General features: G+C 40.1%; 1 protein-coding gene across 1 annotated transcript in view; it reads right to left on the bottom strand.

The window, feature by feature from the left end:
- Nucleotides 1–218: 218 nt before the first annotated feature.
- The window catches only part of LOC148363696 (dihydropyridine-sensitive L-type skeletal muscle calcium channel subunit alpha-1-like), a 49,187-nt gene continuing 21,981 nt past the window's right edge, over nucleotides 219–27,424 (bottom strand). Inside the window, exons 14-41 of the mRNA XM_088337327.1 lie at nucleotides 27,261–27,375; nucleotides 26,190–26,292; nucleotides 26,039–26,108; nucleotides 25,045–25,177; nucleotides 23,477–23,606; nucleotides 23,355–23,414; nucleotides 21,862–21,968; nucleotides 21,694–21,781; nucleotides 20,779–20,886; nucleotides 20,659–20,711; nucleotides 19,421–19,567; nucleotides 19,151–19,352; nucleotides 18,024–18,182; nucleotides 17,842–17,952; nucleotides 16,077–16,160; nucleotides 15,934–15,981; nucleotides 14,654–14,680; nucleotides 14,027–14,152; nucleotides 13,074–13,139; nucleotides 12,897–12,988; nucleotides 11,521–11,680; nucleotides 11,329–11,456; nucleotides 9,191–9,287; nucleotides 4,498–4,600; nucleotides 3,416–3,517; nucleotides 1,751–1,881; nucleotides 627–740; nucleotides 219–428 (exon numbers count right to left, since the gene is read on the bottom strand). Coding sequence (XP_088193453.1) covers nucleotides 219–428; nucleotides 627–740; nucleotides 1,751–1,881; nucleotides 3,416–3,517; nucleotides 4,498–4,600; nucleotides 9,191–9,287; nucleotides 11,329–11,456; nucleotides 11,521–11,680; nucleotides 12,897–12,988; nucleotides 13,074–13,139; nucleotides 14,027–14,152; nucleotides 14,654–14,680; nucleotides 15,934–15,981; nucleotides 16,077–16,160; nucleotides 17,842–17,952; nucleotides 18,024–18,182; nucleotides 19,151–19,352; nucleotides 19,421–19,567; nucleotides 20,659–20,711; nucleotides 20,779–20,886; nucleotides 21,694–21,781; nucleotides 21,862–21,968; nucleotides 23,355–23,414; nucleotides 23,477–23,606; nucleotides 25,045–25,177; nucleotides 26,039–26,108; nucleotides 26,190–26,292; nucleotides 27,261–27,375 — 3,074 coding nt within the window. The remainder of the gene's footprint in view (nucleotides 429–626; nucleotides 741–1,750; nucleotides 1,882–3,415; nucleotides 3,518–4,497; nucleotides 4,601–9,190; nucleotides 9,288–11,328; nucleotides 11,457–11,520; nucleotides 11,681–12,896; nucleotides 12,989–13,073; nucleotides 13,140–14,026; nucleotides 14,153–14,653; nucleotides 14,681–15,933; nucleotides 15,982–16,076; nucleotides 16,161–17,841; nucleotides 17,953–18,023; nucleotides 18,183–19,150; nucleotides 19,353–19,420; nucleotides 19,568–20,658; nucleotides 20,712–20,778; nucleotides 20,887–21,693; nucleotides 21,782–21,861; nucleotides 21,969–23,354; nucleotides 23,415–23,476; nucleotides 23,607–25,044; nucleotides 25,178–26,038; nucleotides 26,109–26,189; nucleotides 26,293–27,260; nucleotides 27,376–27,424) is intronic.

Consider the following 27,424-nt stretch of genomic DNA (forward strand, 5'->3'; position numbering starts at 1 on the left):
ACAGTCGAAATACCCAAAAAATGGTATATACGATTACAGTAATACTACAAAACTAAATATGGAATGTAGTGTTCAAAACGGGGACCTAATATCTTATTTTTGCTTCAATTGGGATGATTTAAAAACCAATTTGATGAAACTATTAAAAAATAAATTTAAAATGTAGATGTCCACATGTATTTAGGCGGTTTCTAGGACGGGCACCCGGCCCACATTTTTCAACCCTCCTGTTTCCAAATAGCTCCCCCCCAAAACCGATTTTGCCTACACAAACACGGGAAAAATGTGAAGCGAGCACCTTTGGCGTTGTTGTTGTTAGCGTTAGCGTCGGCCATCTGCAGGGGGCGCTGACTAGCGACCTGGTGAGCGCCGGCGGTCTCTTCCGCAGCAAAAGGATCCGACGGTTGACCGAAAAGGCCGCCGTGTCTCTGTGGAGGATCAAAACCGTGTAAAACGGCGGCGGTAATATTTGTAAGCCCCGCCCCCTGCTTGTTGATGCCCAAATAAAGAGGCGCGCCCGAAAATCTGGTCTACCTTACATGCGGCATATTATATATTGAGGTTCATTTGGTTTCTGAATGACTCTAGTAAAATATTTCAATCTCCTTTCGATACTTCGGACCCACCCTGAAAACGTCTTCATCGCCGGCGCCGTCCGTTTGGTCTTCGTGCAGGAAATCGCCCGAGATGGTCCGGTGGAGTTCCGGGGCCGCCTCTTCTTCTATATTCCGGAGTCCCGCCTGGAAAACAAAAACATGAGCACGAAAATAACAAAATAGGGAGTACTAATGATGTGTAACACATCATACAATAATATTATAAATATACATGGAAAGAAAAATAGGAACATTTATGTACATTTGGTGAGTCAAGTTCTATGTCTCTTTCTGGCTCTATGAATGGGACTTTTTTTAGCTCTCTTTCTCTTTTTGGCTTTCTCTCTCCCTCCATCTCTCTCTGCTTCTCTCTCTCTCTCAGTTTCTCTCTCTCCATTTATCTCTCTCCCTCTTTCTCTCTCAGTGTCTTTCTCTCTAGGTTTTGCTCTCTCCATGTGTCTATCTCGGTTTCACCCCCTCTCGTCTCTCCATGCTTCTTTCTCCCCCTTCCTCTCCCTTTCTTTCTCCCTCACTCTGTGTCTCTCTCTCTTGCTCCCTCACTCTCTCTCCCTCACTCGGTGTCTCTATTTCTCCCTCACTCTGTGTCTCTCTCTCTTGCTCCCTCGCTCTCTCTCCTTCACTCCTTTTCTCTCTCCCTCACTCGGTGTCTCTCTTTCTCCCTCACTCGGTGTCTCTCTTTCTCCCTCACTCTGTGTCTCTCTCTCACCCTCACTCTGTCGATCTCTCTCTCTCTCTCTCTCTCAGTTTTGCTCCCCATCTCTCTCTCTCTCTCTCCCTGTTTCACTCACTCTTCATGTCTCCATGTTTCTTTGTTCCCATTATCTTCCTTCTCTCTCCCCCTCAGTGTCTTCTTCTATCTCTTTCTCTCTCTCCCCCTTTTCTCTAACTCCATCTGTCTTTGTGTCTTTCCCCCCAGCTTTCTCTCGATTTCTCTCTCTCTCAGTCTCTGCCACACTCTCCCTCTTTCTGTCTCTATCTTACTACACCCTAACCCACAAACCTGCCTGCCAGCTATCTATCTATCCATCTATCTATCCTTCTGTCGTCCTATCGTTCTATCTATGTATCTTGCTGCTCCCGGCAACATTTGCAAAGGCGAAGGCGCGGCATCCCCCAGAGAAGAAATATCTGGCCTGTATCTCGTCGCTAGCGCTTTTCTTGGAGGGCCGGCAACCGTAGTATTCCTCCTGTCTTTTCTTCATTTTGCGGAAATAATCCTGAATCAGGAAGGTGGCGTAGAATTTCCCCACTGTCACTTCGTCGTCTGGTAGAAAACAGAAAAACAAAGAGGTGTTTGCTTCCCGGAAGCACACAAAGATCCTCGCTGTGCTCCTGACGTCTTATTTTTAAACGAAGAACGTGATTGCGCGTGAGAAGCCGAAAAGGGCTCCATTGTTGGTACGTTTGGTTCAGACGAATGACTCCGTGACCTCGGGGTCCAAAAGGAAGTGAAAAAACATAGGGTACACAAATTTATTCAGGCCCGCAACGTCATATTTTGAAAGGAAATGGAACCGGGAAGTAAGTGGATACATATCATGTCCAGGTCATAGAAAATGAAACAGTAAGCCGATTTAAGAGTAAAAAATCCATCGAGCAAAATACACAAATGTAAAGTGTCATTTCGAATGAAAACCGAACCAGCACTGTGTTAAATATGGTGAGGTGACATCTGAGCCATTTAGTGTTACCTGTGGTGTTGCGCAGGGTTCAGTACTTGGCCCCCTTCTTTTCAGCATTTACATGCTTCCATGAGGCATTATTATTTGCAAGTACAATATCAGTTTTCATTGCTACGCAGATGACACCCAACTATTTCTTCCGAGGGAGGAATCTGCCACACCAAATTGTGGAAATTTGGAGGCCTGCCTCACTGAGATAAAAGAATGGATGTCACTCAACTGCTTGCGCCTTAACTCTGAAAAGACCGAAGTGGTAGTTATTGGTCCATCTAAATGCCGTGACTTGTTCTCAAAAACGGGTCTGAACATTGACAAATGTAATATCACTCAGAGTGACTCAGTCAAAAATTTAGGTGTCATCTGTCCTTTCAAACATACGTTTAGAATATGCCTAGAACTGCTTTCTTCCATCTTGGTTACATTGCTAAAATTCGCCCTATACTGTCTCAGTCGGATGCGGAGATTATAATTCATGCGTTTATGACCTCCCGTCTTGATGACTGTAATGCACTACTCTCCGGTCTCCCCAAGTCCAAAATAAAGAGCCTTCAGCTGGTACAAAATGCTGCAGCGAGGCTTTTAACTAAGATAAGAAAGTTTGATCACATGACCCCGATTTTAGCGAACCTGCATTAGCTCCCTGTTAGCTTAAGATGTGATTTGAAGGTTCTGTTGGTATTATACCAAATCATGCATGAAATTGCTCCCTCATATCTTTCAGATTTAATGTTTCAGTCCAGAGCCTTTGCTCTTAAAACACTGGTCTAGTCGTGATCCCAATAGGCAAGAAGAGATCCACAGGTTGGAGAGCGTTCTCCATTTGGGCCCCAGTGCTGTGGAATTCTCTTCCCCCTGAGATTTGATCTCCAACCTCAGTGGAAATGTTTCAATCCAAGCTTAAAACACACTTCTATTCCATAGCATAAGAATAACTTAAATTTTATGTTAACAATATCTGTGTATTATTTTCCTTCATGTCGGTTTTAGATCGGGGATGCTGTCATAATAGTCTGTGGTTTGCAATAGTCTTTGATCTGTGTAGCCTTTTGCGACTCTTTGTGATTAAGGGCCAAACAAATAAACTTGACTTGTCTGAGTTGCGTATAGATGCGGTACCTCCGATAGGCGGGATGACTTGGTCCAGCAGTTTCATGCTGGTTCTCTTCCAGATCTTCTTGATGATTGCTCTCAGCTCCTCGTTGGCTTGTTCAAAGTTACCTGGAGGAGGCAAACTGCGACTTATACACCGGTGAGACTTATATGTGACATTATTAGCACATCATTCTATATTTGAGTTTTACATTTATATTACTGACACTGTTTATCATTTCACATGTTATTTTAACACTAAGCTGCAAGAGGGCGCTCAAGGCCCGTGTTGATTATTTTAACCGTGTCTTGTTGTGGGGAGGACATTTTTTGAAGCGGCTTATCGTCTTGGAGGAGTTGTATACCGGTAAAAGTGACACAGAGGATAAAGATTTGATCGGGTTTAGTGATTTGTTGATAGATTTACTGATAGTTATATGCCGGAGTTATTTGAATAACTGGTAATATGTTCAGTTGTGCCCAATGATCGTGACTAACATATGCACGTACGTGTATCGTCAGTATACCCTGTTCTTTATCTCATTCGAATTTGAAATTGCCTTTCAAGGGCGGCAGTAGCTCGAGGAGCGCTCGTCTTGCACGGCTGACTCCACGACTGGTGTGTGAGAATGGGTTAAGTGTGAGGTACATTGTAGAGCTCTTGTCTCGGGACCAAGAGGTCGCGGGTTTGATTTCTGGCTCGTCTGGGGAAGACACTCAATTCCCGATGCCTCCGATAAGCGAGTAGGCTCCTTGTGTGGCTAACTCTATACCGCTGCGTGAGTGTGTGTGAATGGATAAAGTGTGAAGTACATTGTAAAGCGCTTTGGGAGGTCTTAAAAAAGCGCTATAGAAATTCAGCCCATTCATCATTTATGTTTCAAGTTGACACGTTTGATTTTGGTGTTGGTTTTTATCAAATTGATTCCCCCAAAAATGCGACTTATACTCCGAGTGGGACTTGACATGAATGAATGCATGTTTTGCCTGGTGCAACATCTACTTCTGAGAGCCTTCTAATCCGTAAAATACAGTCATTCCAATTGGCACTACCGCTTCTCTGTAGATACAGTCATTGGTAATTAAGGAAAAAAAGAAAAAGGGAAAACCTTCGGTCTTGATCTTGAGAGCAGTTCTGACCAAGGCAAAGAGCGTAGCGTTGAAGGTCACGGTTCCGTCACTGTTGAGTGGCATGTTCATGGACACTAGCCTCTGAAAAACACACACGGTAATGTGCTTTTCTATCACTTTTGAAAAAAAGGAACAATATCAAGATTGAATTAAAAATAATTAATACTTTTCCTATCAAAATGCTTGATATGTGTTCAGTCATTTATACTTTATCATATCAGAAAAAAGGAAAGAAACTGGGCAGCACGGCGGCGCAGTGGTTAGTGAGTGTGCAGCACAGTTCTGAGGTCATGAGATTGAACATTTCTGTGCGGAGTTTGCATGTTCTCCCTGTGCCTGCATGGGTTTCCTCCCACATTCCAAAAAATGCATGTCAGGTTAATTAGCCGGTCCAAATGGTCCCTAGGTGTGAACGAGCGAGTGAATTGTCTGTCCCTGTGTGCAACCAGTTGAGGGTGTCCACTTCCCACTGCCCGAAAAGAGCTGGGATGGGCAGACACTACTGAGGATAAGCAATGCAGCTAATGGATGGATGGATGGAAGGAAATAAATTAAATCAGAACTTACTATTACGTCTTAGATTGATTGGTTTTGTATCATTTCATCACAGACAAATTTCTCTTGACACAGTTTCTCTATAATGTTCTTTTTAAGAAAACCAAGACTTTTAAAGACGTTTTTAATGCCTTTTGGAAAAAAAAAAACACAATTAAATAAGGCAATTTAAAAAAAAAATGTTTTTTTTTTTTTTTTAATGAATCAAAGAAGCAAGGTTTTGGGTGCTCTGAGGAGAGTGATGAGCAACAAGAGTATGAGTATGGATGTTAAGAGGGGACTGTATGAGAGTCTGATTGTGCCAACTGTGTTGTATGGTGCAGAGACTTGGAGCCTGAACCCAGATTTGGGAAGGAAATTAAATGCGTTTGAGGAGTATGTTAGGAGTGACAAGATTGGATAGATTAAGAAATGAAAATTGTGAGAGACAGAAGACAGATCTCGGTAGTAGTGATACTGAGCAAGCGTGTGGATAAGAAGGTACTCGGTTGGTTTGGACACGTGGAGAGGATGGATGAGGAGCGAATGTTGAAGAGGATCTACAGAGCAGAAGTAAATGGAAGGAGACCAAGAGGAAGGCCGCGATTGACGTGGATGGATGGTGTTATGAGTGCACTGCAGGAAAGAGGTCGTAATCTAGTGGAAGTTAGACCTCTAGTTGGTGATAGGAATGAGTGGAGAGGTTGTAAAAGTTGTAGAAGGATAGTGGGATGTTTGGACGTGTTCTAAGGGATGGGCAGGGCACCTGTATGATGCGGGAGGGGTAAACCAGCGAAAGCTGTCGGGCCCTGCTGTTGAACGGAAGAGTGTTTTTTGTCACCCTGACCCCAGTGACACGGCCGCTTTCTTGTGCCTCGTTTCATCTGGAGGGACGGAAGCGTGACTGACTAGGGTGCAGAAGTGCTTCACTTGTTTGGGCATTTGGGTTGGCCATGGTCCCAAAACTTTTTGTCTGTGTTTTTTTGCTTCAATCTCCTTTTTTAATTTTCTTTCTGTCGGTCACCCCTCTTGAGGGATATGACCAGGGTAGATAGAGAAAATAGATTTTTTTAAACCACATTTTGGTCCAGTTGGAAACTTTCCATCTGAAAATCAAATTTATAAAAACGGAGTCTACAGTACACCCTTTTCATGGGCAAATTCAAGCAATTTTTAAACACTTTCAAGACCAATCTCCCAATTTTTCCAGTACGGTTAAAAGAGGAAATCGGAAACGAGTCATGTATTGCGAGGATCGATTTTTTTAGCCTCTCTTGTGCATTTATCAAGACATATGATTTTTAGATCTTGAGGTAATCCCGAAAATATTTGTAGATCTGTTAATATTTTTGGAGACGAATGGATGTCGGGCAAAAATGACGGTAATATGTAGCTTTTATTTTCAGTTGCAGGAAGTTCCTCCTATTACAATTTACCACAGGGAAACACAACCTTCATTTTTTGCATGGCCCTGATGAATCTCCATAATTGATATGTTATCTTAGCATTAACACACATTTTCAATGCCCTGTTTAGTTGTAGCATGTAGCAAACCTTTGGCGAAAAAGAAAGAAAAATCTATGCAAATGACATATCTTGCATATGACTCCCATTGTGAAGAGATGTATCTCTTTTTTGTATTATTTGATGCATCTGTCCTATTGCACCTGTAGGAGGCGATGACGCCTCAGCCGACAACACCATTATCATTTTTTAATTTGGGTTCTTTTTTGTTTAATGCTGGGTCTATCGAGTCAGGCTTCCCAGAAACATGACAATGATTTTAAGCATTTTAAGCACTTCACCCAAAATTCAAGCATTACTGAAGTAATTATTTAGATCAAGAAAATGCTTACCAAACTATCGGTTTAACTCCAATAGTTCCTGGCCTTGAAAACAATACATTAAAATAACAAGCAATGACCCAGATTTCAAGCACCCGTACGAACCCTCAGTCAGAACTGACAGAAAACTACTAATTCTATAGAACCTCTCTTGTTACGTCCATGAGGCATGAAAAATGACTTTGATAAATGTTTTGAGTTCACTAGATAGGAATCATATGAATGTGTTTACATTTTAAGACTTGAAAATTGGATTGAAGACATTTCAATGCCAACGAAGGCCTTATTTTTGGAATAACCGATTCAATGCCTTTTAAGGCTTGAAGAATCAGCAAGAGTAGCAAGAGTAGAATAGGTTTATGGCGACAGAGTGTCCCTTTTTCAGCGAAAGGGGGGAATAAAAGAGAGTTTTGTCATAAATACAAAGCGGTGTATTATTCGCAAAACATTTATAAATGCCTCCTAGCATTTTCATGACTGATTTCCTTTTTTTGTTTTGTTTTCCTTCACTTTTTCTTGAATATTGATAAATGTACAGTAGAAAGAGTTTGTATTTGAAGTGAATTTGTCTTTATTTCCACTGACATCAATGTCGTGAAACATTGTGTACAACGAGATTAGACCTGGCACTTCAAAGTAAAACATGTCATATAGACTTTGAAGAGGAGATGTGATGAAAGACTATCCGTCATGGTTTGGTCCCTGCAGTCCATCTTTTCCCCAAAAGATGGCACTTTTCCTCTCCCCAGGTGTTTTCAATTGGACAATCAGCCACCTCTGCTATGAATACCTGGGGCCTTACTTTGCTTAACCGTTTTGATTCCTGGAGACTTTCACTCTCCCCCTCCACTCCGCTTTAAGACCTGCCACTCCAACACTCTTCTCAACTCCTTACTGTTCCTGTAAAATTGGCCTCAAATCCCAATCCAAGACTTACCCAAAGATAATTGAATGCTCTTCTTGAAGCGATTGAGGAATATGGACACTTTTGGTCTCTTTTGAAAGGTAAAACACCGAAACTGAAATAATCACCGTTAGTGCAACTAACATCTGGTCATGTTGAATTTTTTATGTTTGTATTCGCACACCAACAGAAGGTTGTAGCATGAGACAATGGCTTGAAGCCCTACCTGGTACCTTGTCACATTTGATCACAAGCTGTAGAACCGAACATTGTATTTAACACATTTTTCCAAAGATTAGATTAAGGCGTTTCCAGAAGTGTCAATTTGGAGACAACCAGTTCATAGCCCTAAAAACCTTGAATTTGCATTTTTTTACTTTGGCCAAATTTGAGACATTTTAAAAAAGGTGCAAATGTTTAACTTTTCTTTCTAGTAGTCCTTCAATGATTGTGCAAACTTCCGTGTAAAAAATGAATCAGGAGTGGCGTTGCGAGCGTTTATTTCGGGTCTAATTTGAATACACTTTGGAGAAACGGGTATCGTTCTTTTCAGAACTTCATTGGCTAACTATTGTGTCAATCGTCGTTGGCATCCGTTACTACTGGCTAACGATATACGAAGCTAAATACAGGCCCTTGTAGACTGAATGTGGGCTTCGGACCGTGAAAAAAAGCCCGATATTGGCTGAAAATGGTGTCAATCGAAGAGGCTGAGGGCCATATCGGAAATAATTTAACGAGATTGCATGTAGGTGGCGAAACAGACGGATTGCAACGAGGAACGTCCGACGATGCAAAAAATATTTTGGCAGATTTTGTTTTTTATATCTGTGGGCATTCAGGTACGTTTTGGAGTCAATATTCGACACCGATGTAACAAGATTATATCCGTGGCAAATTGTATCCAAGGGACTAGAATCGAGATCGGGCCTGATCTAAATAATTACTTCAGTAAAAGTATGATACTAGATTCTCTCAAGTTTACCCTCCTCGTCCCAAGATCTGCCCCTCCGATCGACTTCAAGATTTTTGCCATCCCAGATCTCTTTATCGCCAGTAAAGTCTTTTGTCCTTGCTGTTTAAATAAACGTCCCACCTAGTGAGATTAGACCGCATCCCTTGTTTCCCGCGCTTGGGTCTGTACGACACCCCGTGAGGATCAGGATAAATAGGCAAAAAAAAAGAAAAGAAAAACTCAGTGCTGAGAAAACTGCCCCCGGTTATAAAAATAATGCGATAAAAAAAGAAGTACATGTTGAAATCGGGTACTAACATTTAGCAGCAACCATTAGGAAACCCCCAATTAGTCTCAAGGTGCAGATTCCCAGCTTTGTGCAGCAGTAAATCTTTTCACCATTTCATTATTTTCCAGGCGAGTTTAGTCTCTACCTTGCAAGCGATCCGATGAGGACAAAACTTCCCGAAACCCAAAGGCGGGGGAATCCGTCGCAGGAGGGTCACCACGTCCAAATGCTTGATACGCCCCCTACGGGAGGAAAATACAAATACAGTGCTTCATTTTGTTTTTATTGACACGCTGCTTTATGAATCTTTTTTTCTGTCGGTGTGAATTGATCGTTTCCAAGAATAGTGATGCCAATTCCTGATGGCTAGGAACAGAACGTAGAATACTACAGGGTAGGAAAACCGGGGCCCGCGGGACCCATTAGGCATTCTATTCGGCCCGCTGAAAAGAGTTACAGATGAAAGTATAACCAAAAAAATGTTGTTTTGGTGCCAGTTCTTGTTCCCAGTTTCTCGCCATCAAAATTTATTTTTCAAAAAGGACACGGAAAGTATGGCTCGAGGGTCACCTATGGCCACCAAGGTTTGCTAATCAGGCCCGCTGAACAAAGTCTTTTATGAAAAATGTCAATAAAAAATGTGTTTTAGGTGCTACTTTTTGTGACGCGCATAAAAACAAATTTTTCATAAGATATGAAATGAAATGATCTGCATTTATATAGCGCTTTTCAAGTCAATGACTTCCCAAAGTGCTTTACAATGTGCTCCACATTTCCCTATGGCCTTGCAGCCATGTAAGGCGCTAACCTGCTTATTGGGGGTATTAGGGGTTCAGTGTCTTACCCAAGGACACTTTGACATGTAACACAGACGAGCCGGGATTCGAACTGGGATCCCTTGATCCCAAGACGAGCGCTCTACCTCCTGAGCTACTGCCGCCCCCAAAATAATAAGAAAACTACAGCCAAAGGGCCCTATATAGCCCGCAGTATTTTTTGAAGTATAACAATCGAAAACATGTTGTTCCGTCCCCACACTTGTCCCCAATGTCCCTTAATGTCCCCTTCCTCTAAACATTTTTGTAAATAATAATCTGCATTTCTATAGCGCTTTTCAAGTCAATGAAGACCCCCCAAAGCGCTTTACAATGTGCTTCACACTTATTCATTCACACACTCACACACCAATAGCGGTCGTGCAGCCATGCAAGGCGCCTACTTGCTTATTGGGGGCATTAGGGATTCAGTGTCTTGCCCAAGGACACTTCAAAATATAACACAGAGGAGCCGGGAATCAAACCTGCAACTTCTTGATCCCAAAACGAGCGCTAAATAATAATTATAAAACAATATGTCCACATCTGGCCCCACCAGGCTCAAAAAAATGTTTGTATTAAAAGTACTTCAAATGAATAAATAATATGTACAGTGACATCTAATGGTCAACTCATAACAATACTGTCCCTTTAAGCGTTGTGTAAAAAAATGTTTCTTTTTTTCCTTTTTCCCCATCTTCTTTTCCCTTTTTTTTTTCTTTAGATGGATAGATAGATAGATACTTTATTCATCCCTGTAGGGAAATTCACACTTCCAGCAGTATCCTTGTGTTGAGAAATAAAACAATAATATAAAAGATATAGAATACAAAAATACCCAATATAATATGCTGATATAGATTATTTAAATAGTGCTACATAAAATAAACACTTTATTAAAAATAGGGTAATATGCAAATGTGGGGGTAAAGAGCCTCATGGCATGAGGAAAAAATGATCTCCTCAGTTTATCTGTGGAACAAGACTGTGATACAAGTGTGTCGCTGAAGCTGCTTATCCCTCACTTCTTTCTTTTTTCCTTCGCAAAAGGCTTGGCAGAAGAAGAAAGAAATTGATGATTTTTGGTCACTTTGAGTCTTCTTAGTTTTTTTTTGGTCATTTTCTCTTTTCTTTTTCTTCGCCCCATTTCCTTCTTTTCATTTATTTCTCTTTTTTTCTCTCTTCTTCCCCTTTGTTTTCTTTTTCATTAAATTTGTTTTTCTTCCTTTTTCCTTTTTAACTAATTTACTAATTTTTTCCTTCCATTTTTGTATTTTCTTTTTGTCAAAGGCTTGGCAGAAAATAAGACTTATACTTTCTGGTCCTTTATAGTCTCCGTAGTTTGTACTCCTCTGTACTGGTATTTTGGTCTCACCGGACTGTCCAGCGACCTAATACAATCTGTCCCTCGATACGCACGATATACGACTTTTTGGGTTACGACTCCTAAAGGCAGCAAAATCCTCACGTGGCTTCGGGATCGTATTCCGCCCAAATTTTCTTGAACTCGTCCAAGTGCTGGGGTCCCAGTATGGACCAATCGCGGGTCAGATAGTCAAAGTTGTCCATGATGACGGCCACAAACAGGTTTATGATCTGCCGAGGACATCCGTGACGAGTTTCTGGTCAGAGAACGCGGAACGTGATGTCAAAAGCTCACCAGAAAAGCGCAGAGCATGTAGAAACTCATAAAGTAAACGATGGCGAAATTGGAGCCGCAGGTGAACTCTTCACCGGGCAGGAAATCGGATTTTGGGTCGCATTTCTTGCCGTACATGCTGGCGAGCATCACTTCGTGCCACGCTTCGCCCGTGGCGCATCTGAAAAAGAACAAAACATTAAAGTCACGTTTTCAAGTAGAACGCGTGGAGTCTCTGACGCAGTGCCCTCTCTGGACAGTTGAGGTGCTGCTAGATCACTATAGTGTCGGGTCATTGTGATTTTCTTGTAAAATGATTTGATATCGGTTGACTGGATCGATGTAACCCCATTTTTAATATTTAAGCTGGTAGTCACATAATAAGGTGATATTTTACAAATTGGATTTGTGGGAATTATATTCAAGTGATGATCATTATTTTAAGTGACTAAGAGAGTAGAATGATCATTTATTCTTGTACAGTATAACCAAATGTATTAATTCATCCTTTGATTGATTTATTCAACAGGAGAAACAACAAAATCATATCAAATTCATGGGTTTTATAACGCGAATGAGCTAAAAGATGTCACTTTATTTTAGCGCGCTATCTGGCTACCTTTTTAGCTTTGTAGCATGCTATATCCTTGCCTTTTTAGATCATTAGCAAGCTACCTAGCTAACTTTTTACAATTTTTGCATGCTACCTAACTAACATTTGAGCTCTTTTGCCTGTTATCAAGCAAAATATTGGCTTCCCTTTAGCTATCTAGCTTGGTTTTTATCTTTCAATCCAACTATTGAGAATGCTTTTTACTCTTATAGCTAGCTCTCTAGTTGCCTTTTAGTTTTTTTTACCCGTATAGCTTTCTAGCTAACTTTCAAGCTACCTCTAGCAAGCTTTTTACATTTTTTTGCATGCTATCTAACATTTGATCTTTTGAGCTAGTGATCAAGGTAAATGTTTGCCTTATTTCTAGCTAACTTCTAGCTGTGCTTTCTATCTAGCTATTTAGATGTCTTTGTATTGTTTTAGCTAGCTATTTAGCTCCCTCTGAGTTTTTTACCTGTTTACTTTCCGAGCTAACTATCAAGCTACTTTTTAGCTATTTAGCAAACCACCTAAGTTGCTATTTTATAAATGTATATGAAAGTGGGAGCAAAAAGTAGCTGGACGCTCGAAAAGGGTCGGAGAGCCCGGGCTTAGATCTTTTTCTGTCCCCTGAACGGTGAAAGGATTAAAAAAACAATAACAATTGTCTCCTTCTTTTCAAACATAGTCAAAGTACAGTATTGTATTGCACTCATTTGAAAAATCTCGGCTAAAGATTGAGAACGGAACGGCGAGATGAAAAGGGAAAATGCTCTAAGGCCGTACTTGATGTGGGAGCACTGACCTGAAGAGCAGCAGCACGGCGTGCGGAAAGGTTTGAAAGTTATTGTTCCTGTTGATATAGGTGCCGTCAACCAGTGCGATTTTACCAAAAATCTAGACGGAAATTACAACATTTGGAAATTAGCTACATGCCAACGGAGCCATTTTAGAGGAGAGAAAAAGGACAAAAGCCACGTGCCTGCATTCCCACAACGGCGTAGATAAAGAAGAGCATCAGAATGAGGAGGGCCACATAGGGAAGAGCCTGCAGAAAGTCGATACTTTAAAATCTATTCAATGGAGACTTCCAATCAACTATCCCTATGCACTTTCTTTCTTTTCTAAAGGGACAGTGTTTATTATATCGTGTCTCCTAGTGGGAAAGAAAACCCTTCTTTTAATCTTCCCCAACGCTTGTCATCCTTGAAGTGGGCCGAGTACTTGTGGGGCCCCTTCTCAAGGTTTCTTTTTTCCTCATCCTGAGGTTTTGGTTTTTCATTGCCCCCTTGTTGGTTTCAGATCAGGGGATGGTGTCATTGTAACCTGTGCAGTCCTTTGAGACTTTTTGTGATTTTTCGTCATTTTTGCCCCCAAATTTTTCCTTTTTCTTTTCTAAATTTCTTCCTGCTATTTTCCTGCAGTTTTTCTTCTCTTTTTATTCCATTTTGCCTTTTATTCTTCCATTTTTTGAGTTTCTTTTTTCTTCACAAATGGCTAGGCAAAAAAAAAACTGAGAAAAAAATGTGATTTTCTTCTTAGTTTATTTCTTCTCGCTATGTTGTTTTTTCGTTTATTTCTCATTTTATTTTTCTGTTCCCCTTTTCTTTTTTTTCTTTGTATTTCCTTCCATCAATTTTCTTCTTTTTTTCTTCCTTTTCCTCTTTCACCCACTCTTACTTCCTTCTTGTCTTTTTCTTTCATTTCTTTTTGTAAGATGGGGCAACAAAGGTAAACAAACAGTGCTTTTTGGTCACTTTGAATCTCTGTAGGTAATATTCGTTTTTGTGCTGTATACGAGACACTACAGTGCCATCTTGTCGAAGGATACACACTGTCCCTTTAAATGTCCAAGCCGCCATATCCTCGTGTTGCTATTCGGACGTTAAATTCAGTAAGTGCTCGTCTAAACATCACCGGCCGTTCGAAACTGACCTGCAAGGATTTGATGAAGGTCCACAGCAGATTCCTGATTCCTTCCGAGCGATTCAAAAGTTTGACCAATCGCATGACTCGGAAAAGTCGGAAGAAGGTGATGGAAACGCTCATATTCTCCGTAGACTAGGGGGGAAAAACAAGCCGTAACAGACGGAACAACAATGTCAATGTATAATCGGCAACGAAACTTAAGTGTTGTAATAAGTGAAATGAATATCCTGAACATTTAATATCCAAGTTGGAATGGACCTCACTTGTGCCCAACTGTTCCATGGACTTATCTCAGTTTTGTCTTTATAAACACGTACGAAAGCTGTACAGGAGTATGCCAACAAAATTGAGGACAAGTGTGAAGAAGCATTTTTGTTATTGGAAGAGAAAAATGCAAAACCTTTTCAGAAAATGTGAAATACTGTATACGCCGTGATTCAATCAATGTGATGATCGTTAGAATCGTGTCAAATATGACTGATAGAAGAAGTGTCCAAAGTTGTTTTGGGTACATGTCTTTGGCTTTGACCCTTTTTTTCAGGTGAATTTTTCAATTTGCGATGCGATGTGTTTAGCAACACGATCGAAAAGAAAATACCAACAGTCGAAGTTTGCGTTTTGGTTTGAACTCACCGCGATCGCTTGCATGGGATCGACTTCCTGTCAAGAAAGATAGAAAAGGTTGTCAGCACAAGCACAATATTCAGTTTATATTGAAGAATGGATTTTGTGTTGTGAGACCATATCTATTATGAAATCATTTTTGTGCTTCATATTGTCTTTACCACAAGTAAGCCAACTGGAGTGGGTTCCAAAAAATAGCAACAGGGCCGGAAGGAAAAAAAGATGACCTATCTATCGATATACTGAAGGCGTATCCCCCTAATGGGAGGTTGCCGGAGTCAAGAACACACTCACATTCACCAAACATCGACTCCCCTTCGCTCTTCCCAACCTGACACCGAATATTAAGCCCACATTGTGCCATGCAACCACTGGTTTATCCCATGTTATATTTCTTTTTGATTGTCAAATAATTATCCAATTCATCAAATTGACTTTGAAACACACAGAATTGAAAGCAAAGCGATACATAATGTCCCATTTCTAGGCACAAGATTTGATCATTTGCATTAATACTCAAAATGAGATAGATCGATAGATAGCTAGATATAGATAGATATAGATCGATATAGGTATAGAGATGGATAGATATAGAGATAGAGATAGATAGAGATAAATAGAGACCGATAGAGTGAGATAGATAGAGCTAGAGAGATAGCGATAGATAGAGATAGATATAGAGAGAGAGATAGATAGAGATACAGATATAGTTATAGAGATAGATAGATATATATAGATAGATAGATAGATAGATAGATAGATAGATAGATAGATAGATAGATAGATAGATAGATAGATAGATAGATAGATAGATAGATAGATAGAGAGATAGAGAGATAGAGAGATGGATAGATAGAGATAGAGAAATATAGACAGATAGAGAGATAGATGGATAGAGATAGATAGATACTTTATTCATCCCTGTAGGGAAATTCACACTTCCAGCATTATCTTTGTGTTGAAAACTAAAATAATAAAATAAAGATATCGAATACAAAAATACCCAATATAACATTTTGCTATAGAGTATTTAAATAGTGCTACGGAGAATCCTTTTTCTTTCATTAAATGTGATCATTATCGTCAAATGGTGGGAAAACTCAGGACAAGATTGACATTAAAATAAAGTAGTCGTTTTTTATCCGTATCATTCTATTTGGAAGATTTTTGTTAAGCTGGCCGAATGAAAAAGTCTGGCGTGTGGCATGAAGGCCATGGATGTCCCACATCTGGTCTAAACAATTGAAGATCTTTAGCATTTGACAGGCAATTGAGTTTGAAATATTTACATCGCAGCCTTGTAGACAGTACAGACCTCCGGACGACACCAGCGCTGCCTGTGCCACCAGAAAAAACAACAAAAGCATGAAATGAACCGACGATTTCCTATGATTCATTGGCAGGCGATCACGAGGACAAAACGGTGACTGACGTCAATTTCGCTGAGAACCACGTCCACCACGCTTCCGATAACGATGACAAAGTCGAAAACGTTCCACGGGTCGCCGAAATAACCCTGGGGGAAAAAGACAAAGAGGACGTTTGGGTCCTGATAAACGGTGTGCCTTGAAAACACTCCATTTCTGCAGTGAGATCAAAAATTGAAATTGATTTTAGGGCCATGAATGACTCCAAAGGTTGATTGCAATTTTAGGGCCACGGACGACTAAGAAAATCAAGGCTTGTTTTTCGTTCTGGTGCCGTTGATGAACCAAGAGGTTTAAGATTTGAATTGAAGTTCCATACATACATACATACATACATACATACATACAGACAGACAGACAGACAGACAGACAGACAGACAGACAGACAGACAGACAGATACTTTATTTATCCCTGAAGGGAAATTCACACTTTCAGCAGTATCCTTGTGTTGAAAATAAAATAATAAAATAAAGATATCGAATACAAACTACCCAATATAACGTTTTGATATAGAGTATTTTAATAATGCTACATAAAATACACACTGTAATCAAAATAGGGTAATATGCAAATGTGGGGGTGGGGTTTAATGTGGGCTTTTACTCCCTCGGGTGGAGTTAAAGAGCCTCATGGCATGAGGAAGAAATGATCTCCTCAGTCTGTCCGTGGAACAAGACTGTGACAGCAGTCTATGAATTAAGGGTGATTTTCATTCCAGTACCATTGACAACCATATACGTCAAAGGTTGATTTGGATCGCGTTGCCAATGACACCTGTAAACATAAAATTGGATTTTCAACTTCAGTGCCATCGATGACTAAAAACATCAAGGGTTGATTGTAATTTTAGTGCCGTTGAAGATGACTATGGATATCAAAGGTTGACTTTAAATGTCAAAGAATGGTCATTTCAGTGCCATTAAGTAAAACGTTCATTTGAAAATATACTGTAAAAATAAACCTTGGTCTATAGACGTCAATGGAAATTCAATTCAAATCTTCAACCTCTTTATTCGTCTTATGTGTTTGCCAGTGTGTGTCCGGTCAGGTCGGGTCATTGAACCCCCACCAGGACGGAGCCCGTTACCCAACCCTTCGCCCGTTTTTTGGGACGTGTTTGAAAAAAAACATTGAACTTTGGTATGTAAAAAAATAAACCAATCTAAAAAACAAGATTTTAGACCTTTCCACTGCCTTAAAAATGTGGGCGTTATTTTTGACTAAACAAAAAAAAATGTCCACATATCAAAACTATAACTAAAATTGGGTTCTATCATCTGTGAAATATATCCATTTTTACACGGGAGTGTGCACAATTATTGGACTACTGGAAAGAGAAGTTAAACATTTACAACTCTTTTAAAATGTCTAAAAAATTGGCCAAAGTAAAAATATAATTTGCCCATTTCTTTTTCGGGCAAACTCAAAAACGCTGACGCCCGCTTTTGTATCCTCTTGTTTAGGTGAGTGTAATGCCCTGCTCTCCGGTCTTCCTGAACAAGAACGCTGCCACCCTGCAGTTACTACACGCTGGTAAGGTGTGGTTCCATGGCTGAAAATCCTGAAGCCATCGGCTGCCATTTGTCTGTGCCTCGTCATAATTTGATTTCTATTATTATTTCTTAATCATCGTGTGTGTCTGTGTATGAGGTTTTGGGTTGTCGGGCGGGGATAAAGGAGGACATTTTTGACTCTTTCGATAAAATAAGTAAAATTAGACTTCGATTATCATGAAAAACAAACCTTAAATGAGTTATCTGGAAAGGTACCTTGGCTTTGAAGGCCATGAGTTTGAGGATCATCTCCACGGTGAAGAGCACGGTGAAGATGACGTTGAGCATGTCGGAAAGGTGGGTCACATGCTCCGATTGGTCGCAATGCTGTGGGCGGGACCAAGGTTAACCATTTGTTTCCTTCATTTCGAGCGGAATCTCGAGACGATCGGCTATACCTGCATGCCCAAGCACATGGTATTGAGCATAATGAGGAGGAACATGAGATACTCAAAGTAGCAGGACGTGACGATGTACCAGACTTGGTACTGGTACGGGTTCTTGGGAATATAACAGCGCAGGGGGCGAGCCTTGAGGGCGTACTGGACGCACTGACGCTAAGAGGAAAAAACATTGGAGTCAATTCCTGCTTCCTTTTACCACAGAAACATCCTAGGGCTGCAACAACGAATCGATCGTTAAAAGCAACGAAACGGATCGGCGATTTGTCGTGCGGCGCGGTTTGTACAGCACTCGGCGCGTTTAAATTCAAAGCACATAAGACAATGCATCAAATTCCTTTTTTTATTTTGTGCTTTGGTCCAGAAGAGGGCGCTCTGAGACCATATTTTAATGTACAGTGATTAGTGGTTCTCAAATGGTCTGCCTTAAGGACCCACCATCCTACCCTGATAACAAACTGCCATACAGATCAACAAAACAAGTCAAATTCTCAAATGTATTGAATTAAAGGTTTGTGCATTTAAAAAGCAACGATGGTAGAATGTCCAGTATTCACATAAAAAAAGACTTCAAGTATTGCTCAATTACCTCCATTTTCATGAAATCCATAGCGTTTCACTTCTGTGGCGTCGTTTTTGAGATAATAAAATCCATAGCTCAGCCTCATATCAGTCACTATAAATCAGTTTCCATTCGAATCTGTCGTCCACCCCACCCTCTACCAGCTCATTTTCCTTTACATTTATAATGATATTTAATCATTAATCACACAAAAGTAGTACTTTGTGGAACATATTTTGGTATTTGAATGTTTCTATCTACTGGGAGTTCGGCGTTACTTTCAATTATCCTCAAGCCGTATTCTGCTGTATTTGGAATTTATAAAGCTGAAATTTAGGGAAGCCGTCTTTTCTTGACAAGCAATTAATGCTCAAGTTGTCTCTTAAAGACACAGGATGTTTAAGAGCAGGGACATTCGATAAAGATGGAACCTATTTCAAGCACTTATTTATGTTGGAACTAAGCATAGGTATCCCCCGCTATACGGCAATCTCACTTCGCAATCCTTACCTCTGTATTTGACAGTGGAGGCGGGAACATGAATCCCGAGGTGTTAGCTTACCTGGTTTTTGTCCAGCTCGCAGTTTTTGTACTCCTGCTCCCCTTGTTCCTGGAAAGTGACGATAACGAAGCCCACGAAGATATTCATCATGAAAAAAGCGATGAGGATGAGGTAGATGATGAAGAAGATGGAGATGGCCACTCGGTTGTTGTAGACTGGTCCTCGGTCCTCCACGTTGGAGTCCATGGCCTTGCGCAGGATCCTGAAGGGAAAACGGGGTTCTAGAAAAAGTTCGTCGGATTCGGCGGTCTGACGAGGACCCGGACTGACTTGGGCCAGCCTTCGAAGGTAGAAATGGTGAAAAGCGCTAGCATGCCGTTGAAGATGTTGTCGAAGTTGAGTTCTGAGTTGGTCCATTCCCGAGGACGGACTTCCATTTCGTGGAGAGCGCCTTCTTGGTACTTGATATACCGACCTCTGAGGAACAGAAACGTTAGGAGATTCCTCGGTATTACAGTAGTATTTCTTAGCCCCATGGAGGCCTTCCTTTCATTTCTTGAGCATCACAAGCTTCGTTTCCATGGTTATCAGGTTTTTGCGTCACTGCGAGCTTTGGGACCAATAGCCAATAGATACAAGTCAAAAATACACTTTTTTATCACCAATGTAAGGCATAGTGTGAGGGAAACATGATACTTTTTCACCCAGCGCCCAAGTCATATATTTATATATTCTTTTGTTATTAAATATATTTATTTTCCTCTGGCTTTTAAACCATTTTTCTGTTTCCAAAAATAGTTTTATTTATTTCTAAATATTTTTATTGAGTATTTTTCCAGCTTTTCAGAATGTTCTAATTTCTTCATTATTCTTTGATAATATTTAATACATTTTTGGGAATGCTTTCGTTTTAATTTTTGGAGTATTGTTGTTGTTTTTTTCTCCAGTTTTTTCCCCACTATTTTTTCCTGATTTTGTAAAAAAGATATAATAACTGTTTTTCTGAATATATTGTTTTTGATTTTTTTTCTGTTTTCTTTGCACTAATATTGTAATTAATATTAATAATTTTCTTTTCAAACACTTTTTAAAGCATTTTTGAAATATAAGGTTTGAATTATGTCTTTCCATTTTGAAATAAATAAATAATATATTATATAATATATATATATATATATATATATATATATATATATATATATATATATATATATATATATATATATATATATATATATATATATATATATATATATATATATATATATATATATATATATATATATTCGATTCCCGGCTCCTTCATATTATATGTGGAAGTGTCCTTGGGCAAGACACTGAATCCCTAATGCCCCCAATAAGCAGGTAGGCGCCTTGCATGGCTGACTCCCTAGTGGTGTGAGTGTGTGTGTGAATGGGTAAGTGTGAAGCACGTTGTAAAGTGCTTTTGGGAGGTCTTCATTGACTTGAAAAGAGCGATAGAAATGCAGACCATTTTCCATTTACAATTTGGTTCTATTAGAAAATGATTCAATTCATTTTTGCCCCCTCTGGAAACTTTTGCTTACCTGCATTCTTCTTCGGTCATTTTGTCGGGATCGGTACAGGAATAGAACTTTCCCTGGAAAAGGAGGGCACGCAAAAGGGACGGTAAGCATCTCCAAGGTCATCCGTCCTCCTGGTCCGACCTTGAAAAGTTGAACTCCGATGCAGGCGAACATGAAGTCCAGCAGCATGGTGACCAGGACGATGTTACCGATGGTTTTGACGGCCACGAAGACGCACTGGACCACGTGCTGAAAGTCCAAATGTACAATTTTTGGTCAGGAATCGGGACTGAACGCTGATCGGTATCCCGTTGGTCCCCGAAACGTTTGGATTTCCCAGAACAGAATGTTCTCAAAGAAGATTACCCCTGCATCGTCCGCCCTTGAAAAAAAAAATTTTTGAATACAGAAAAAAACACTCAAAACGGGGGGATTCTTTCTTTTCTTTTCTCAAGATATTTTCTGTTATATTTTTTACTTAAGATTTTTGATTTTTTGGGGGTTTTGAAAAAAAAAGACGACTTTTTTTGTTATTGTGAACTCTTTTCCAGATTTTTGGATTATTATTTTTTTTTTACTATTTGTAGTTTTTTTTTTAAAGAAACAGGAATCAAACACAAATATTTTGTGGATTCTTTGTTTTGTTTTTATTTTAGACTTTTTTTTGTTTTTTTAAACATGGTTTTTTCTGTTTTTCAGATTTTTTCGTTTTGGTTTTTGAAATATTTTGGCTTCTTTTTCTAATATTCCTCCTCAAAAACACTTTTGAACTTTTTTTCTGAATCTGTTTTGTTTTTTAAAATATTTTTTCAGCTCTAACAATTTTTGTATTTTTTCCCAAAAATGTTCAAAAAGCATATTTTTTGCTCCCCAAAAACATTTTTTTGTCAACAAAACCCGAGAACAAAAGCACACTATTTTTTAGAAAACAAAATATTTTCTTATACATACATTTTTTTTAAAAAAAACTTGAAAAGGGTTTAAAAGAGTTCAAAAACAGTTGTTTTTTTCCCCCTAGAGAAACAAAAACCTGCATATCAAGCCGAAACCGAGTACCTTGAGACCCTTGGCTCGATTGATGGCCCTCAGGGGCCGGAGAACCCTAAGCACCCTGAGGATCTTCACCACGGAGATGGCGCTGGATCTACAGAGGTAAAAAAAATCGAAACCACCTTTGTTAGGAGTCGAGGTCGTTCACACCTAGGGGTTTTGCGAGGTACTCACTCCATTCCCATGGAGAGCAAGGACACGCTAACAACCAGAAGATCCAAAATGTTGAAGGAGTTGCGGCAGAAAGAACCTTTGTGGAGAAAAGCGCCGTAAGTGGTCATCTAAAGAAAAAAACAAGAAAAACAACATGAAGGCGAACAACCTGAGGAGAGTGGCTGGAAAACGCCCAACTCAACTTCATCGGTCCCCACACGACATTACTCCAGCTGCTAACTCATAGTGACTCTGTGCCCGACAGCAGAAGTTGTCAGCAGTGACAATGTATTGTCACTGATGTCACTGTTCAGGGTTAGTACACCTTTTTCATCCGAGAACAATTTAAGGACTTTCAAAGCCAATTTTCACATTTTTCCAGTGCCCTTCGAAGACTAAATAATTTTTTTTTATATTGTTAACAATAATAGTAAATGATTCATCGTCATAATCTTTATTCACTAAAACGGCAGATTTCCGGCATCTCAGTCTTTTCGCCTTTCCTCTTGGGCTGGACAATGCCGCACAAACTAACGAGAGATAAGAAGGGATAACGAAAAAAATAAGAGAAAGATAAGACAGAAAGAGTGAGAGAAATAGAGAGACATAAAAGGAGAAACAAAGGGAGAATGAGAAAGAAAGAAAGAAAGAGTGATAGAGAGAGACAGAGGGACGGACAGAGAGAGAGAGAGAGAGGGAGAATTGGAGAAAGAGAGCAAGAAATGGTCACTGCAAAAAAGAGAAAGATACAGGGAAAGAGAGGGGGACAAAGAGAGAGAGAGAGAAAGGGACAGAGCAAAAAAGAAAAAGACAAAACGAAAGGGAGGGGGAAAATAAGAAATAAAGAGACACAGAGAGAAACAAAAAAGGTAAATCAGGTTGAAGAAAGAGACAAAGACGAGAAAGAGAAAAAAGGGAGACAGGGAGAGAGAATGAATGGAGACAGAGAGAGTGACATGAAGAGAAGACAGAAAGAGAGAGAAAGAAAGCGAGAGAGTGAGAAAAAGAGAAAGCTGAAGAAAGAGGAGAAAAAGACAGAGGAAGATAAAAAAAGAGAGCCAAGGAGAGAGAGAGAAGAATTTGAGAGAAGAAAAGACAGAGAGAAGGAGAAATAAAAGAGACAGGGAGAGAAGAAATGTAGACGGAGAGAGTGTGAAAAAGACAGATAAGATGGGAGAAAGAGAGAGATGTAAATGAAGACCTCCCAAAGCGCTTTACAATGTGCTTCACACTAACGAACCGACAGCTCATCGACCTGCTCATCGGGGGCATTAGGGATTGAGTGTCTTGCCCGCGGACACTTCGACATATCACACGGAGGAGCCGGGAATCGAACCTGCCACCCCTTGATCCCAAGATCCTGAGCTAATGCCGCCCCGGGAAATACAGCGTCGGTTGCTTCGTGAGCGACCGCAAAGTCGATTTTCTCTTGCGCTTTTCTCAACGGGTTTCTCGCAGGCCTGATCGACGCTCTCGACTTCCGACTCCCCCGGCACGGCCATATTCGGGATTACCTTGAGGACGATCTCCGCCGTGAAGACCGACGTGAAGACGATATCGGCGTACGCCAGCACCTGCGTGAGAAAGAGGGTCTCGGTAAAGGGCGCGGGGCACGGAAGGTTCCGAGGCGGGTCACCTGGTTCCTGAAGGACATGGGGTCGATGGGGTCCTCGGCCGCCAAGGACACCGACGACAGCAGGATGAAAAGCAGGATGATGTTGGTGAAGGTGGTGGCGTTGATGATGCGGTGGCATAATTTACGGAACCTGAAAGGCAACATCCGCAGATCCCATCTCTCATTCAAGTCCAGCACTTTTTAAGCACTTTCCAGGCCCATTTTTCCAATACCTCCAAAGGAAGGAATCGAAAGAATCTCGTTGTTTTTTGTTGACGACTGGAGTAGAGTCGCTATCTTGCTGCTAGCACATACTTTGAGCTGTTCCTATGAATTATCTATTGTGTCGATGGGCTGCTATATACTGACATGGATTCTGCCGTTCTGCTTCCACAATGCACTCTCAGCTTCAGTTCGTCACACTTGTCTAGAAACAAGGAAAGGGCTCTAGAGGTATAATGGACTTCGATACGTATGAGAAGCAGAAAAATGAGCCAACTTTGGACTCATTTTAAGAAAGTGCATTCAAACCTTCTGCTGATCTTTCAATTTTTGTTTTACTTATTTCAATTGACATGTTTTTGCGTGTTTTTAGCAGATTTGTGAAACTAGAAATATAGATGAATAAGTGTTTTGCAATATATCATGTATTTATAGCACCCAAGTGGCACTTAAGAGTAATATTTATGAATTTTGTTTTGGATTTTCAGAAATTGTGTGCTATTGTTTGACTTTCAGTGTGTAAAAAGTTTATTACAATTGTTTTGTATTTTACAACATTTTGGAGATTAATAGCGATTATTTTAATTTATAATTATATTATATTTATGAAATGACTAACTGATTTGGCGCTTAATATTTTATTATCATTGATAACAACTCATTTAAAAAATATACATATATTTTTTTACAAAATAATTCGTTTTAGCTCAGACGCCAAATTCCTGAGAAAAAAAGAGAACAAAAAAATAAGAGAAAGAAAAGACAGAAAGAGTGACAGAAATAGAGAGACATAAAAGGAGAAACAAGGGGAGAATGAGATAAAGAAAGAGAGAATGATAGAGAGAGACAGAGAGACGGACTTAAAGAGATAGAGAAAAAGAGAAAGAGCAAGAAATGGACACAGCGAAAAAAAGAAATATACAGGGAAAGAGAGAGAGACAAAGAGAGAAAGAGACAGACCAAAAAAGAGAAAGACAAAGCAAAAGAGAGGGGGAAAAGAGAGAGACAAAAAAGGTAAATCAAGTTGAAGAAAGAGAAAAAAAGACGAGAACATTTTTGAGGAGAGTGCTGTTAGCTGAGCCAAAAAAGCCAGTTTTCTAAATAGAGCTGCACTTTTGGTTAAGCCCAGTAGGGCGGCGATGGCGCTCAACATGACGCCACAAGAGCAGGAGTGTCGGCGTAGTTTTCACAAAGTTTTTTAAGGTTTCTTCTTAAATCCATGCTTTATAGCGTCAGACTGCCCAGCTACATAACAATGACAACAGTTTCAAGCATTTTCAAGCACTTCACTCCATATTCAAGAATTTTCCAGCATTTTCAAGGATATCAATCACCCATACGAACCCTGTGGAAAACCCGTCTCGTACTTGTTTTGGGGTCCGAAGATAAAAAAGGAACTGGCGTCCGGCATGGGTACCGCTTCTTCCTTCAATTGGAGGTCCGCCATCGGACGAGGTCGAGGACTTTCCGGGATTTCGGGGTCCTCTTCTTCGTCGTCGCCTGATTCGTGTTAGCGTTAGCGTTACCCTTCGGAATATTGCCCATCTAATAAGGTGGTTCTCAACTGGTGGGTCAGGACCCAAAAGTGGGTCACCGACCCGTTTTCAGTGAGCCTTGGAAAAAAATTCTGTAATTCGAACTCCTTAACAGTAGATGTCGATAATCACCTGCAGTTGCGAGTTAACGACCGTTATTTCGCAACACAAAATATGACCAATAAAGATTGTTTTCACATGTTGATAATGGCCAAACGCAGATAGGGCGGAGAATTCAGAAGCTACGGATTTTATCATCTTGAAAACAAAGACCAACGAAATAAAGCGTTTGTAAAAATGTATGTGTGTATTTGACCGCAAGATGTCGCTGTATTGCATAAAGAAATGTAAACAAGTGTTAAAAGCACAAGAATTCAGACTGCAGCGTCTCAAAAGTGGCCAAAATGCATATTTGTTTTCAATCTTCTGCCCAGCCGTGGGGAAACAAAAAGGAAAAGGAAGAAAAATACAAATAAAAAAGAAGGAAAAAAAGACAGAATAAAATAATTTAAAAAAGAATGAAAAAAGAAAAGATATGAAGAATAATAAAAGAGAAAAATGAAAAAAAATAAATAAAGGAAAATTAAAGAAAAAATTGTGTAAAAACAGAAAAAAGAAAAAGCGGCAAGGCTAAAAAAATATCCCAAAAAAGAAAAACATTTAAAAAAAGGACAGGTTTTTGTGTAGCCCGAGGGACAAGATGCTTGATCATGAAGTCAGCTTTTCAATCAATACATTTAAGAAGTCAAGGTCAAGGCCTATTATTAGGGTCCCGGGTTAGGGTCTTCAAGACCATTTGAGAACCACCAATCTAATGAAAAATTACCAGGGAAGTCGGCCGGCGGGAAGGGGTCTTTGATTTCGTTTACGTTGGACTCAAATTCATCGACTTTCAGCTGAAAGGGAAACGTTTGTTTAAGGCGTAGTGACACATTTATTATTTGCGATTGAAGATGATTTTTGATTTTCTTTTTTACTCGGGCAGTAGTAGGGAAGCCTTCGACACCCTTGGCCCTTTGTTCTGCTAATTTCTTAGCTAGGTTAGCCTTTTCTTCTGATGACTTGCCGGGCACGTTGGTCCTAAAAATAGAAGAAATACCGTTAAGGACACGCATACATTTCTAGACTGAAATTATTTCGGTCGAAAAAAATACAGGAACTTAAAAAAATAACGATGGTATGACGTCCCCGCTTAGGTGAGGCAAGCAGAGTGAAGCTGCCTTTCACTCGGGGCAGAGTTGGTGCTCAACAAAGCCGCTTAGCTTACTTGTTCACAAAGAAGAAAGAAACGGAGGTCACTGCCACGCTTTTGCCACAAATACATTTTCTCAAACGTTAAGTGTTTGCCGCTAGCCAGACTTTTGCTAATGTTTTCAAGCTAACACTACAAAGCTAACTTAATAAAGGGCCATACAAATAAATGCGATTTGACTGGAGGCCGTGTGAATTCATAAACTCTTACATTTTGTGTACATTCAGTCATTCTTCCTTGAACTTTTTGTAAACCGCTAGCTGGATTTTGGCTAATGAGTACGTGCAAACACACCGGAAAAAACTTACTTCAATTGTTTTATTTTTATTTTACTGAGGCAACTATGCAAGTGAGACTTCTTTGTTGCATTAAACTGCGCCAACCACTGCACCATCATCGTCAAGTTCGCTCCTACTCCTGCTTTCCTGTCATTATTCACTCTCCAGTCCATCAAAATTCCAAAAGGCCCCAAAGACATGTACTAAAAAAGTGGAAGGCAAGCTTTTAGGAACTACAAAATAATTCATTTTTATGATGAAGGCGCCACTTCACTCAAAGTAGAATGAACTTTTTGGTACCCGAATGCCTTTTTGGTTGTTTTATGAAAATTGGTTTTATGAAACCCTTGAAAAGAGTGTCTAGCAATACGCTGTCTGTTATTAATCATTCGATAGTGTCCATTTTTCGCAAGTCAGCGCAAAACACCTATTTATTCGTTCCGTTACGGTTTTAGGCCCGGTTTCTCATTCACATTACAAGCCATTTGTATGGTAAATATTTGCCACGCTCACAGTACCTGAGCGCTTTCTTCCGTTTCTTATCTTCGGCTTTCTCTTTCTGCGCCAACGTTAAGGACTCGGCCTCCGCCAAATTGTCCACGGCGATGGCCAGGAAGACGTTGAGAAGGATGACTGAAGGATTTCAGAGTTGAGGACAAAAACCGGGTACAATTAGCATAGG

This window comes from Urocampus carinirostris, chromosome 6 (assembly GCF_059441175.1).
Source record: "Urocampus carinirostris isolate Australia breed hairy pipefish chromosome 6, RoL_Ucar_1.0, whole genome shotgun sequence".
In the NCBI taxonomy this organism is placed as follows: Eukaryota; Metazoa; Chordata; class Actinopteri; order Syngnathiformes; family Syngnathidae; genus Urocampus; species Urocampus carinirostris.